The sequence below is a fragment of the Triplophysa dalaica genome, chromosome 13 (assembly GCF_015846415.1).
Source record: "Triplophysa dalaica isolate WHDGS20190420 chromosome 13, ASM1584641v1, whole genome shotgun sequence".
Lineage (NCBI taxonomy): Eukaryota > Metazoa > Chordata > Actinopteri > Cypriniformes > Nemacheilidae > Triplophysa > Triplophysa dalaica.
Genome location: NC_079554.1, coordinates 2,554,871 through 2,568,429, shown reverse-complemented (window position 1 = coordinate 2,568,429; position 13,559 = coordinate 2,554,871). Strand labels below are relative to the sequence as shown.

Below are 13,559 nucleotides of genomic sequence, written 5' to 3'. Positions count from 1 at the left end.
ATCATCAGCAATCAAATATAGCTCGAGCATGTGACCTCATCACAATCATCTCGGCTGGTACAACATCAGCAATCACAGCATTCACCCTATCAGCTCAAGCAAGCTCCATCATAAATAGACAAGCAGTCTCACCCGATGCTTCTCGCAAGTTCAACATCGACCAGTTCAATAACATGTCCGAGACTCCCGTCATTACCGACGCTCCAAACACTCTCAACCCTTCAGCGCTGCCACGCGCTTCCCATCTCTCCAGCTCCGAGTCGGACTCCCCCTCCGTGTCCCAAGCTTCGCCACGGGCCCACCAGCCCCGCCGATCTGCTAGGCGAGCAGCTACAAAAAGGGGCTCATCTTCGCTTCCTCCGACAAGAACTCCACCTCATTCACCGGCGTCGTCCTACGCCTCAGTGCTCCACACGATCCCCGCCCTCCACAAAACGGAAATCCCTGCCAAGAGCCTTCAGCAGCCCGCCTCATCTCAGCTCGCAGCGCTGGAAAATGCCTCGCCAGCAGATTACACGGCAATCCTGCCAGGCCAAGCAGGCCAGCAACCATCCAGAGCCCCGGCTCAATCATTCTCCTTCCCCGCCCCAAGCTGTTGGCCCGCAGCGCCAGAGTCGATCTCTAGCTTGAGGCTGCCTCCGCTAGAGAATCAGACGATGGTCTCCGGACCGCATTAATCGCCAGCAGATTACACGGCAATCCTCCCAGGCCAAGCAGGCCAGCAACCATCCAGAGCCCCGGCTCAATCATTCTCCTTCCCCGCCCCAAGCTGTTGGCCCGCAGCGCCAGAGTCGATCTCTAGCTTGAGGCTGCCTCCGCTAGAGAATCAGACGATGGTCTCTGGACCGCATTAATCGACGCCGCTGCTAGCGCGAGCTTGACTCCGCTAGCTGCTCAAACAACCGCCATTCCATCCCTCCCCTAACTGCAGCAGCCACGCCCTCACTTTTCATTGGCCACGGCAACAGCTATACCAGTATCGCAGGTTCAACATCGTTCCAGTTTCAACACGATGTTTGAGACTCACATTGTTTCTACAGTTCATAATATTCCAGATCCTTTAGCGCCATCATGCGCACACCAGCTCAGGGTTGGATTATATGGTAGATTCCCAAGCTTCACCTTGGGGCCGTCGGATCTGCCGCTTGGAGCGGCATGCACATAAGCGGAAAAGTTTGTCATCTCTCCCACCGGCGCGATATCCATCTCCTTCACCGGCATCCTCATACGCCTCTGCGATCCCCGAGATACCAGCATTCCGCAAGTGGACGGTCGGGAGCCTTTGTCTGGCCCTTTCCAACACGGACGTCCCCTTTAGTAGGCGGATGTCGAAACCAGAGCTCTATAACCTCAACGAGTCATCCCAGGCCGAAGCCCCCTTGCTGAGGTCGGCTCGACCGGCCGCCAACGACGAGCCGGGCTCGGCTCGGGGTCCCGTCCATTCCCTGCACGGACAATCTACCTCCGCAGCTCGGCACAGCCTCCCTCACTCGAGCCGCCGCAGCAGGCCTTTGGCAAGTCTAGGCAGCGCTCCGTGTTATCATGGTTACCCTGCCGAGCACCTCAAGCAGCCCGCGGCATCCCAGCTCGATGTGCAGTACAACGTCTCGACTGAGGCTGCCTCCGCTGATACAAGCGCTGGGTTCTGCCGGCGCTAGCGCGAGCCTGACTCAGCTAGTTGCTTTCCCCGCCCCGGGTTCACGGCCCGAGGCGCCGGAATCTATCTCTAGCGTGAGGCTGCCTGCACTAGAGTCACGGGCTCCGGTCCCCAATCCTCATTTCTTTGGCGCTGCTGACGACGGTAGCGCGAGCATGTCTCCGCACGTGCCCAGCGGCATCAGAGCGCAGATTTTGGCAGAAGTTCAAGAGGGTAGCGCCAGAAGCGGACCCCATGCCAGCTCCTATACCAATTTATACGGAGTTAATCTTCCAGTAAATCACCCACTGCATACCCTTCTCGATGCCTCTCTCAATTTCATCACCCAGGCAGTTTCCCCCAGGACCCACCAATCATATCTTACGGCGTGGGGAAGCTTCAGATCGTTTCACCAGGCTTTCAGCATTCCCTTCCCAGAATTTTCTCTACTCACCATCACCTCCTACATCTCATTTCTTAACACAGCAAAAAGCCTTCAGGCCAGCTCTATCAGAGGATACTTGAGCGGAATCCAGTTCTTCCACAAATTAATCTTCAACTCTCCATCAACAGCCATAGCCCGCTCCCAAACATCCATGATCATCAAAGGCATACAGAGAGCCCAACCCACCCGTCCAGACGCCAGGCGACCCATAACCCTGGAAATTCTCACCAAATGTGTCTCCACCCTCCGCAAAGGATATCGCTCCTCGCACGCCGCCCGCACACTTGATGCCATGTTCACCGTGGCATTCTTCGGTTTTCTAAGATGCTCGGAAATCTCCACCACATCCAAATTCAACCCCGCTATTCACCCAACCATGTCTGATCTACTAGTAATGGAGTCGGAGACGATATCATACTTGATCAAGCAAAGCAAGACGGACCAAACCAGGAGAGGCCATTTCATCTACATCTTTAACCTCCAGTCACCGATTCAACCGTACCAAACCCTCTTAGCATTCCTTCACTTCAGAAATCTCGGACCACAGCTGCATTGGACCCCCTCTTCGTCGACGACTCTAATCACCCGGCCACACGCTTCTGGTTTCAAAAGCACCTCAAAGCCATCCTGCTACAATCCGGCATCCCAGCAGACAACTTTTCCAGTCACTCCTTCCGCATAGCTGCCCTAAAGGGGCCTCTCTCATTGCCGCAAATCCAAGTACTCGGCCGCTGTTCATCGGAAGCTTTCAGAAGCTACATCCGAACAGACCTCTCACTCATCAGGGAAGCCCATCGAACCCTCATTTCCCATATCGTCTAAACAACTCCTCAGTCACCCAGCACAAGGTCAAACCTCAACCACCTCAGCAGTATATTCCCCAGCAGGACACCCAACCATTGCAGCAATCACCTCAGCAATCACCAGCGCTTCAACGTGAAGACACGTTGCTCCAGACCGTATCCTCAAGGGCTAACACTCGCATCTTGCACTAGGCAGTGACAGACTCCATAGCTGAAGTCAGCATCGGTACAATAATAACTCCAAAGAGGCCAGCGGTTCCACCTCGACGAAGAAATCACCATCACGAAGCCAGCATCGCCGCTGCGACCGCCCCTGCAGGGGCCCGTGCTTCATCCCGTGCTCTGCCGCAGTAGACACTTCTCAACATGAAGCCAGCATCAATACAGCAACCGCCTCTACGGAGGCAAGTACTCCCAGCAATCATCCCAGCAGAGGCCCGTAAGTCCATCACGCACTCTACCACAGCGGAAGTCTCCTTCAGTCGCCTCCCTCCAGCCACAGTTTTACCATCGGGTAGAACTAAGAAGCCCAGCATGTTTCAGATGGTTCCGACATCCCCATCATCACAACCTCCAAACGCAACGCTCCACGCTGTTTCCAGACATCGACATCCCACCGACCTACCAGGCACTCTTTATTTCACCTTATGAGCCTCAACAGTCCCCGGAAGAGTCTCCAGCCCAGTTTCCATCTCTTCAACCACATTCCCGAAGAGCCCTCATCCTCTCGTCTCCACCCACTACAGACATTTGCCATGAAGCCAGTATCGCAGGAGCGACCGCCCCCGCAGGGGCCCCGAGCTACCAACTCGTGATCTGCAGCGCAGTCACATCTCGTCACGAAGCCTGTATCGCAGCAGCGACCGCCCCCGCAGGGCCCGATCTTCCAACTCGTGATCTGGAGCACAGTCACATCTCGTCACGATGCAAGTATCGCAGCAGTGAACGCCCCCGCAGAGTCCCAAGCTTCCAACTCGTGATCTGCAGCGTAGTCTCCTCTCGTAAGGAAGCAAGTATCGCAGCAGCGAATGCCCCACAGGGGCTTGAGCTTCCAACCAGGGCTCTGAATCAGCAAACACCATCAGCTATGAAACAAGTATCACAGCAGCGACCACCCCCACAGGGGCATGTGCTTCTAACTCATGCTCTGCAGCAGCAGACACCACTCGCCATGAAGCCAGTATCCTAGCTGCAACCGCCCCCGCAGGGGCCTGTGCTTCCAACTCGTCTCCCTCAGCAGCAGACACAACTCGCCCTGAAACCAGCATCGCAGCAGCGATAGCCCAGAGGGGCCTTCATCCTTTCGCATTTAATACTTGGGCAGGTACATCCGTAACGCCTAGCAGGGCATTTTTTGGGGGTTATGCGTGCTCCGTCGGCTGTTCAGCTTTATCTGCATTTGAGGGATGTGTTCTGGGCTCGAGCCGGTTCCGAGCCCGGCGCACTTGCCCTAACCAGGGTAGAGTCGGAGCCCACTCCTAGCACAGCACGCCAAATACGCATAACCTTCATATCCATGCTTTACAAATTCATCCTACAACCTAGCTGCTTATCTGCGAGGGTGAACTCGTGAATATATGTATGTGTAATGTGCATATTCATTTTGTATTCATAAACACAAACACGTACATGTACATGTATTTAAGAAAAATATAAAAGAGAAAAATGAATAAACGTTTATATAGAATTTGAGTTATTGGTAAATATACATGTATGTGTATGTTTTTGTGTTTATGTATACACAATTAATATGTACTGTACATATATTATGTAAACACAAACTTTTATTCTGACACACTTAACAGGGTTTACTTGCTATCTGGCTGGAAAATCTAAATATCTACGAAGTAAATTCATAAATGTCTTACTGAATTGATAATCCACAAACATTTTCTTGTTACAAGGCTACAATTAAAATACAAATGAAAGTGATGTTGTCGTTATGAGCTTGTCTAGATCATACAAATATTAAGATTACACAATTGACAAAGGCTTTCATTCAGCATGCATTCAAATGTTATATGTGTACTTGGGAATGGAACTCATGATGGTTGTGTTGCTAACACAATGCTTGACCAAGTGAGCAAGCAAATGGACAGAAGTTGCATTTCACACCTTTGCATTTTTGTAATGTCCCGTGTAACTGATGTCCCCTTGCAGGGCTGAAGGTGGCATCACTAAAGGTTCGAGTGTAGGGATTCTGTTAGACCTGACCAAACACACGTTGACCTTCTTCATCAACAAACAGCAGCACAGACCCGTGGCTTTCGAGAATCTGGAGGGCGTGTTCATGCCTGCAGTCAGTATTAACCGCAATGTTCAGGTGAGCAACATTATGTTGGTAACTAAGAACTGGTTGTTATTTATGAAGTTCATGAGACATAAACTAACGTCATACATCACCCTTGAAAAGTTAAGGGTCACTTGTTCTTCCCTTTTTCACATTTTTAAAATGGAAGGAAACTTATCCTTATGAAATAATATGAATGGAACTATAGGAATTATATTGTGAGTGAAATAATTCTAGTATTGTTTTATTATTGTCTTTTTACACAGGTGACTCTGCTCACAGGTCTGGAGCTCCCGAAGAACATCATGTGATCATGTCTGACCAATCAGAATGAGCGAGACCTTCTGCATCAAACGGCACAGTAAATGTTCTCCAGCGCTGAGCTGACATATAAAGCTGATAAAACTTTACTGGGATAAATAATCAGACTTTTTTCCTGAATATTTAATCTCTTTCTCTCGTGGTCGTGTCAGTGATTTGCATATCAGTGTTTGCAAATCATCCCCATGTTTACAGATGAACAAACCGCAGGATGTCCCGATGGGGGGGGGGGGGGCGATGCTGGAGTCACAGCCCAGAGCACAAACGCTTTCAAGCTTTAAGAGTTCTGCCTCATACCTCAAAGAAAATCTAAAGTAAGATGAACCTAGTTTGAAAAATGCTATTTAAATCATTAAAACTAACATATCAGGCATTTCATGTGTTTGCAGCTGGAATAAATTTGGGTGGGGTAAATAAATTTCTCTCGTGTTCCTGTCAGTAATTTACATTTCACTGTTTACAAATGATTCCCGTGTTTACAGACTATTAAAATCATTCAAATCAGGCATTTATTATCCCGGGAAGGGGAATTAAAATAAGGAACAACTGCGAGGTCGACATTTTGAAGGATGGTTTCAGGTCAGTTGCTCACGAGATACATTTCTCAGGTTTACTCACAGTTTGAGAATTGGCCTCAACATTTGGGCTTGAATATATCCTGGACAACCCCAAACTCATGTTTAAAAAACCAGTGATGACGTTTACAGTAAATCCACAAATTCTGATCTTCATAGGATGATGTTTGGAGGAAATACAGTAGGTATTTACCATAAAACAGATTTTTCACATAAAAGGATGTTTTTCATGTTTTTTCTGGCATTTTTTTACCGTATTTCACTGAATATAAACACACATAAAAAGAGATTTTCTGGCAGCAGGGCTTTTTTTCAGGTAAATTTGCATTCTTTTTCTGTAATTTATTGGTTTTAACTCACAAGTTTTTACATTATATGTGAAAAATCTGTAAATACAACAACCTTAAAATGATGTAAAATTACAGTTTTTACAGTGTTTGTCAAAACAGCCCCATCCCAAGTGTCTGGTGTTAAGATATGGCTTGGGTCGTAAGTCTTTATTGTCCAGCTTCATTTTGACACCTTGATAAGTTTAACATTTTTACTGGTCATTGCTTATTTTGTAATAGTTATGCAAGTTTGATACGAGGTGGTTACGAGTGTGTTCACATCTCAAATTATGGTATTATGAATGTACTGGCAATAGTAATGGTATCGATTGCTTTAGCGCAGTGGTTCTCAAACTTTCCAGATCAAGTAGCACCTTATGACTGCTGTAGAAAATCATACGAATAAACACTCAAATTAATAGTCGAGCTGTGAATTTTTATCTTTACACCAAGCCCTCCAATTCTAAAGTATTATAAATAATACAAACAGTTTTGTATTTACCAGCTGTTTTCAAACTAAAGAACATGTTTTTTTCCATGTTTTTCAAGTTAGTCAGCAGTAATAGTTGAGACAAAACACTTTTCTGTAGAGCACTGTAAACAGGGCTCTGTAAATTACTCTTATGAGGGATTTATTAACTTTGTGGGGACTTGCATTTATCTATCATGTATTAAACATATTTTTTTAATTTAAAACACAAAATGTAAATTACGGTAATATATAGAATTCTTTATTTTCTGTCGGGTCACGTAGCACTAGGGGTCCTTCAAGTACCATAAGGGGTCGGTGTACCACAGTTTGAGAACCACTGGTTTAGGTGATACCACTAAAAAGAAACAAATATGTTGTTAAATTACAAAAGTAACCAATGACACGACAGTAATTGAACATTGGTCAAAAGCGCCACCTGTGACATCACATTACCCCAAACGCATATGTCGCTTTCAAAGGCAGAGCCAGATTTGTAGTACATTAGGTCTTGGTGCTTTATACGTGCCAGACTTCGGTTCGACTCCATAGCTTTGGGGAAGCTCTCGCAATACTGTCATGTCGATTGGTCTTCTTAGTGCCGCATGAAATCACACGTCTGTTGTGAATATTAAACCAGAATCTACCAATGAAATCTCTTTACACTGTGATAGATGTGTGCCCTTAAACTTAATAAATCTAAAGCTGATTTTTTAATGATAAAATAGTTTCTCCTAACTAACTAAGCCATTCTTCGGTTCATCCCTCCATAAAACAGTGTGGCTCAACTAAACATCGCTCTAACATTTTTAACCAGCAAGTCAGCGTTTAATGGGACTTAAGCTACATAACGTTAATATAGTTTGCAAAAACTAATAACGCATTTTTGTTAACTGAAATCAAATAAAACATCTGCCTAAATATTATTTGAACAACTTAGGCTAAACGAAAATGAACACAAAAATGATTAACTGAAATAAAAATGAATTCAACTAATATAGCTTCATAAAAACAAATTATAAAATGACAAAGCACATAACAAAACTATAACAAATATTTACGCAAATTAAAATATTATTACAATAAAACTATAATAATAACACTTTATCTCACCATTCAATATGAGAATTTTCATCTTTTTTGAACATATGATTTCAGAATGCAGTCATATCATGAGGGTTGTGTTTGCATGTTGTACAGCTGTAAATACTGTGAAAGCGATGAAGAGCCCTTGAGTTACACATTCATTTCATTGATTTTGATCCAGAAAGTTAGTCTGCCATCTAGTGTCAGTTGTGTAGATGAACTTAAGCTAGATAGAACCTACATCCATCAAAACGCATTTAACATTTACCATAAAGAGCCACTTGAGGACCATGCAATAACAGATAGAGTATTTTAAGTTTATACCTCCATTACACGATGTATCAGGGAGACCTGAGAGAAGTATATTTATTTGTATGTATTATTTGTCCAGATATTAATATTACAGATGATGACCCACTAATGTAAAGCATGGGATGTTGTTGATAACTGTAATGCAATTCTATCAAGAGTTTGTTTCATGTAAATAGCTTTGATCCCTTTGTGTTGACTGACAAGAACTATCAGAAGGTTTGTAATAAATGGAGACAGATTAAGAAATCTGTTTTTTTTTAAGGAATGTTTACGTTCAATTCAAGTTAATCTTCATCAACAGATTTCTATTTCAATATTTTAATTTTTCCGTATTCTATTGTAATTTTTGTGATAATTTATAGCATATTACAGATGGTGTTAATAGAGATTAACTTGTTTTAAACATTCCTTTAAATCCAATACTAATGATATGGATGATGCTCGTCAAAACATTATACAGCGTTGTCTTATGTCATATTGGATTTGTTTGTAATACAGTATATTTTAAAATGTATGTTTATGTAGCTAATAAAATCTCTGGTCAGTATAAAACTGATTTTTAAAGCATTTTAATACTAATATGGAATTGTTAAGATAAGGAAATATGTCTCTCTTCAAATAGTTGAATTAGACGGAAACAGAATTGACCGTATGAAACATCTGAGCAGCAGTTTGCTTTGTAAACTTGGATACAGACCGATACATTTCCCAACCGATATAGACATTTTGCCAAATGGAGACGCTGCTTGGGAATTATGATATGTATGAGGGCAAAACAAAACAAACGGGGACATTAAAGTGCTTGTAATTGAAGCAAAATTATCAGCAGAATGTGCTGATCAAATCCACATAAAAATAATCTATCGTCATTTACCCTCTCTTTGTTTCAAATCTTCAATGTGCTGATGAAAACAGAGAAAGATAACTGAAAGAATGCTTGACCAAACAGTTCTTGGACTCCATTAACTACCACATTAGGAAAAATACAATGGTAGTCAATGGTGCCCCAGAACAGTTTGCTTTGCACATTCTTCAAATATATTTTGTGTTCATCACGACAAAGAAATGTTTACAGATTTGCAAAAACTTGTGGGTGAGTAAATGAAGAATTAGTACTTTTGTTCCTTAAAGAGCTTAAAGCAAAAACAAGCTGTTTTTCACATCCTTCCTTTAATCCCTAACACACACACGTAGAAATATTGTGACATTGACTTATTTACTGCTGTGATCTTTTGTACATCTTGTACATAGTATTGAAGAAAAACTGTGTCTTTTCCCTTTTAATAAACAATAAAACTGTAATAACAGATCAATAAGGTCTCCTCTGTGGTTTTGTTTAAAAAGATCAAGCTAACATTATAAATTAATTGCAACTGTAAGTCCAAACAATACAATAAGAGCACTGTAAATGTATTCTAGGTATGATGATGGAAAGTCTTTTCAAAACATGATTCTCAATAATTTCTTGTCTTCAGAGTGCGTCTTGGATTATTTTTATGAAAATTGAACCAGTCACTCATCCAGTGTTACTTTTTCCTTTTAAAATTTACTTTCTCAATGTCGTTGGAGCTCAAGGCCAGCACTCCATTTTTAAAGCGTCCAACTTGCCCTCCAAGCTGCCCTCCAGAGGATGATTTACTTCTTTCAGGACTGTAAAGTAACAAAACAGTGATTGTAAAATCAACAATTCCAAATGAGTATTTTTCAATGTCGCAGAGTAAAAATGACATATTTATACGAACCCTCTTCTTCCTCCTTTCCCCTTTTGCTTCTGAAACTCCTGAAAACAACCATACAGTATAAAGTTAGCGAGACCACCTTACGGCATATCCTGCACTTGACATGTGACACCCATAAAAACTGTTTACGTTTTAAACAGCTCAACTTACAGACTTTGCTTCCTCCTTTTCTTTCAACTTCTTTTCTTTTATCATTTGTTGATACACTTTGTAGTTAACATGCTGCTTTTTGGGGGGCTGCAAAAAAAATGTTTGAAAGATTGTCCAACAATTTAGAAGCCACCATTTCAGACATCACAGATGCAGAAGGTAATATATAACTTATATAAAATAACTTTACTATGTTGCATTGTAAGATGTTGGTCAAGCATCACTTTCTACTTTTAGAAAAAGACAATCCCAGATTCCACAAGCGACAAGATTGGTGAAAAAATCCATTTCCAATATAGAAAATGAGTGAAAATTGATTTTAAAGCTGCAAACTGTAACTTTTGCCTCACTATCACCGTCTTTGTTGAAACATACATTTGCAGATTAGATTTTATAGCTTCCTTTAGTGTAAAACAAATGTCATAAAAATCATTCTCTACAGCTCATATAATTGATCATTATTATTACACAGCTCATTGGAATGCTTGATTCTGATTGGCCAGTCGTGACTTTTGCAGGTTTGTTATTCCCAGAAAACAACCGTTCAAAAGTAATAACACACCGTTATCTGGATGCAGCTAATAATTTCGACCGTTTTTTTACAAATTAAATATAAATGTCTTTTAATAGCATATGACGTTAATATTAACAAAAGATTAAAACAAATTGCCTGTTTGTGACGTTTGAATGTCGTTTTATACCTTAAAACCGAAAGTAAAAGGTCTGCATTCGGTAAAAATGAGCGAACATATTTCAAATTCACATTTCATGGCTATTTTTTTTCTCATGTGGTAAGTAGATGTTTAATAAGCAGAATAATGTACAAGCAGCTGGCTGTTATTGCAAAATAACACCCTTCAGTGTGATACAAGATAACACTCACAGGGCTTATTTCTGCGAAACCAACCAGCTGCTTGTACGTTATCCCTTACTTATAACTGTACCACTGTGAACCTAGAGAAGGATTTTCATATACTTGATGATTTGTGTTAATATTTAACCAAAAGAAAAAAAATTGCAGTGTTAAATAAATAAGTGTTTGAATTGCATTGATGTAAGTTTAGGGACATGCTAACCTTCGACTACAAGAACAATTGAGAGTCAAGTATCCTTTGTGGAGACCTACAGTACCTGTATATACTATATATAAGCAGTGGATGTGTGTGTTGAACTCACTCTGGCTCCCAGCATGATGGCTCTGTCCTGCTCGAAAACCCTCTGCTGCCCTTTCTTATACCCTGAGAGTCCAAACTGGTGAACTTCAAGTCGCGCCTGTGGACGACACATTTACAACACGTTCATGTGGCATTGAAAGAGTCAGACTCGTATCTTAGCAGAAAATCAGTTTATATATACAGTCATTAGAAACAATCTCACCTTTTCTATTGCAAGTTTACTTTCCAAGTCTGTTTTCTCACTTTCTTTGACATCAGACACCTGAGAAATAAACAGAACAATTAACACAAACGAATTCAAGAGCAGCTTACATTTATGTGTACACTATTGAGCTATGATTTTAGCAGATGGGTTCACATGGGTAGACCAGAGACACGTTGCTATTCCTCCTGTTACCTTCTGCACCGGTTCAACAATCTTTGGTCCTTTGTGCTTCTTCCTGGGATCAATGAATGTAACAACCTCCACGGTGGATCGCTGAGTTTCAGATGCTGTGTTTTCACATACTGTGGAGTTTGAGGCGTTTTTCACGTGCAGCTCTAAGTAAGTGTTATGGCTGGTCCGTGGGTTGTCCTGTGTATCGTTCTCATGATGGTCTTCTGTAGCAGAGCTGCTTTTCCTCTTTGATTTCCTTTTTCCAGCACCATCACCTGAACGTGACAAAACATTAATATTTAAAGTATTGTTGCAACAAAGCAGTTTACAGAAAATAACATTGGGATTAAACAGAAGGGACATGATATCATGTATTAATTAATTAATTTCATTTACTTTTCTAATAGAAAAATAATTATGTTCTATAAGAAACCATAGAAAGAATACCAGTAACAATAAAGGCACTATAATAAAGAATAAAGAAACCCATGCAGGAAAAATTTAACAACAAAAACTTAAAAATATTTATGGTTTTGTGTTTTAAAGTACTTCTGCTTTGTGCTTGAATTGAACCAACTCTTATGGGGGTCCCCCTCATAAGACTTTTTTTGGTGGGGGTTCGTCTCGCAATATACAATTTATACAAAATACACAATATATTGGATAATGATATGCATAACTATATAACATTTATTAAAAACAAGGCTTCTTTCACTGTCCGGCCTGTAGCGGTCTTTAGATGTGTGGCGGGGCGTTTCAAATTGAAAGAGACATGGCAACCAGCCCATAAACAAACTTAACATAAATTATTGTAAATAATTAATTCACCAAATATACCATCTCCATTGCATGAATTTAATCACATTTGTCATCATAATTTTTACTCAAATACAAATATCTGAGGGATCCCCCAAGTCTATCTTTTACTTCTTATGGGGTCCCTAATGCCTTATGGGGGGTCCCGGATCCCCCCAGTTACCCCTTCAATTCGAGCAATGCTTCTGCCATTGGAATATTGTGCTCAGTATCCAGATTGTGAATGAAAAACCTGGATGACCAACCACAATATCATGATGGCAGAACGTTAGATACATAGCAGTCAACACAACACGCTTTGTATCCCACAATGCAACATGCCCAGCTGCATTACGAATGAACCGTGTTATCAGTCCGTTTAAAGATGTTTTCAGTAAATAAACTAAAGTGATGTGTTAGTGTGTCTGTTAGCACGTTATGAAACCTTCTCACCAAAATCATACAACTTGTTCAGCACTTGATCGAGGAAATAATGATCGTCATCCGGCTCTGTCGCGCGATCATCTCCTGGAACGCTCATTTCTTAAGTATTAAAAAATCGTTTATGGACCAAACTGTTAGTCGTATTTATGTTTTCGGGTTTCACGCATAGGTTTCACGTGTGTAAACCAAATGCGAAATGTCCCTTCTCGTGTACCCTCTAGAGTTCTCAGTCCCGGAAGTGGCTCACCGCCCATGTGACAAAACAGAAGCGTAGAAGTGAAATGTATTGTTTTGGTCTGTAAATCCATTTAATTCTGATGGGGGCGCTCGAGGCCCAGAATAACTTGTCCTCCGTTGAGTTGCTTTCAGAAATCAAGATGTTTTCGTCTCTGTAATTCTGTACCCCAAAATGTTCCTAAACTAAAATATGCAGAAGTTAAAGTTAAATACATTTTTCTGGCGTACAAATAAAATGTCTCAAAGTAATCTTACCAGGTAATAATTCCTTTAACCTTTTAGGCGATCGTTCTTGAATAAAATCAATCAATCTTATTTTTGTGACACACGGCAGGGTATGACGTTAACAGTTCTTAAAATATAAGAAAACACGGCTT

General features: G+C 41.8%; 2 protein-coding genes across 2 annotated transcripts in view; one reads left to right on the top strand and one right to left on the bottom strand.

The window, feature by feature from the left end:
* LOC130434955 (E3 ubiquitin-protein ligase TRIM9) overlaps positions 1-6,378 on the top strand; it is a 38,197-nt gene extending 31,819 nt beyond the window's left edge. Inside the window, exons 9-10 of the mRNA XM_056765394.1 lie at positions 5,045-5,207; positions 5,441-6,378. Coding sequence (XP_056621372.1) covers positions 5,045-5,207; positions 5,441-5,485 — 208 coding nt within the window. The 3' untranslated portion in view covers positions 5,486-6,378. The remainder of the gene's footprint in view (positions 1-5,044; positions 5,208-5,440) is intronic.
* Positions 6,379-6,429: 51 nt separating this feature from the next.
* On the bottom strand, positions 6,430-13,508 carry c13h1orf131 (chromosome 13 C1orf131 homolog). The gene is made up of 8 exons (XM_056764237.1): positions 13,438-13,508; positions 12,955-13,365; positions 11,728-11,981; positions 11,533-11,592; positions 11,332-11,427; positions 10,156-10,242; positions 10,009-10,046; positions 6,430-9,916 (listed from the first exon to the last, which is right to left on the bottom strand). Exons 2-8 carry the CDS (start codon positions 13,040-13,042, stop codon positions 9,793-9,795), a joined length of 747 nt encoding a protein of 248 aa, XP_056620215.1. The 5' UTR covers positions 13,043-13,365; positions 13,438-13,508; the 3' UTR covers positions 6,430-9,792.
* Positions 13,509-13,559: the final 51 nt, after the last annotated feature.

Excerpts from the sequence above, each read along its gene's own strand:
- c13h1orf131 (XM_056764237.1), bottom strand. The coding sequence starts at position 13,042 with ATGAGCGTTCCAGGAGATGATCGCGCGACAGAGCCGGATGACGATCAT. Across the intron at positions 10,243-11,331 it reads CCATCATGCTGGGAGCCAGA|CCCCCCAAAAAGCAGCATGT; the intron begins GTGAGTTCAACA and ends TTTTTTTTGCAG. Across the intron at positions 10,047-10,155 it reads AAAAGGAGGAAGCAAAGTCT|GAGTTTCAGAAGCAAAAGGG; the intron begins GTAAGTTGAGCT and ends GGTTGTTTTCAG.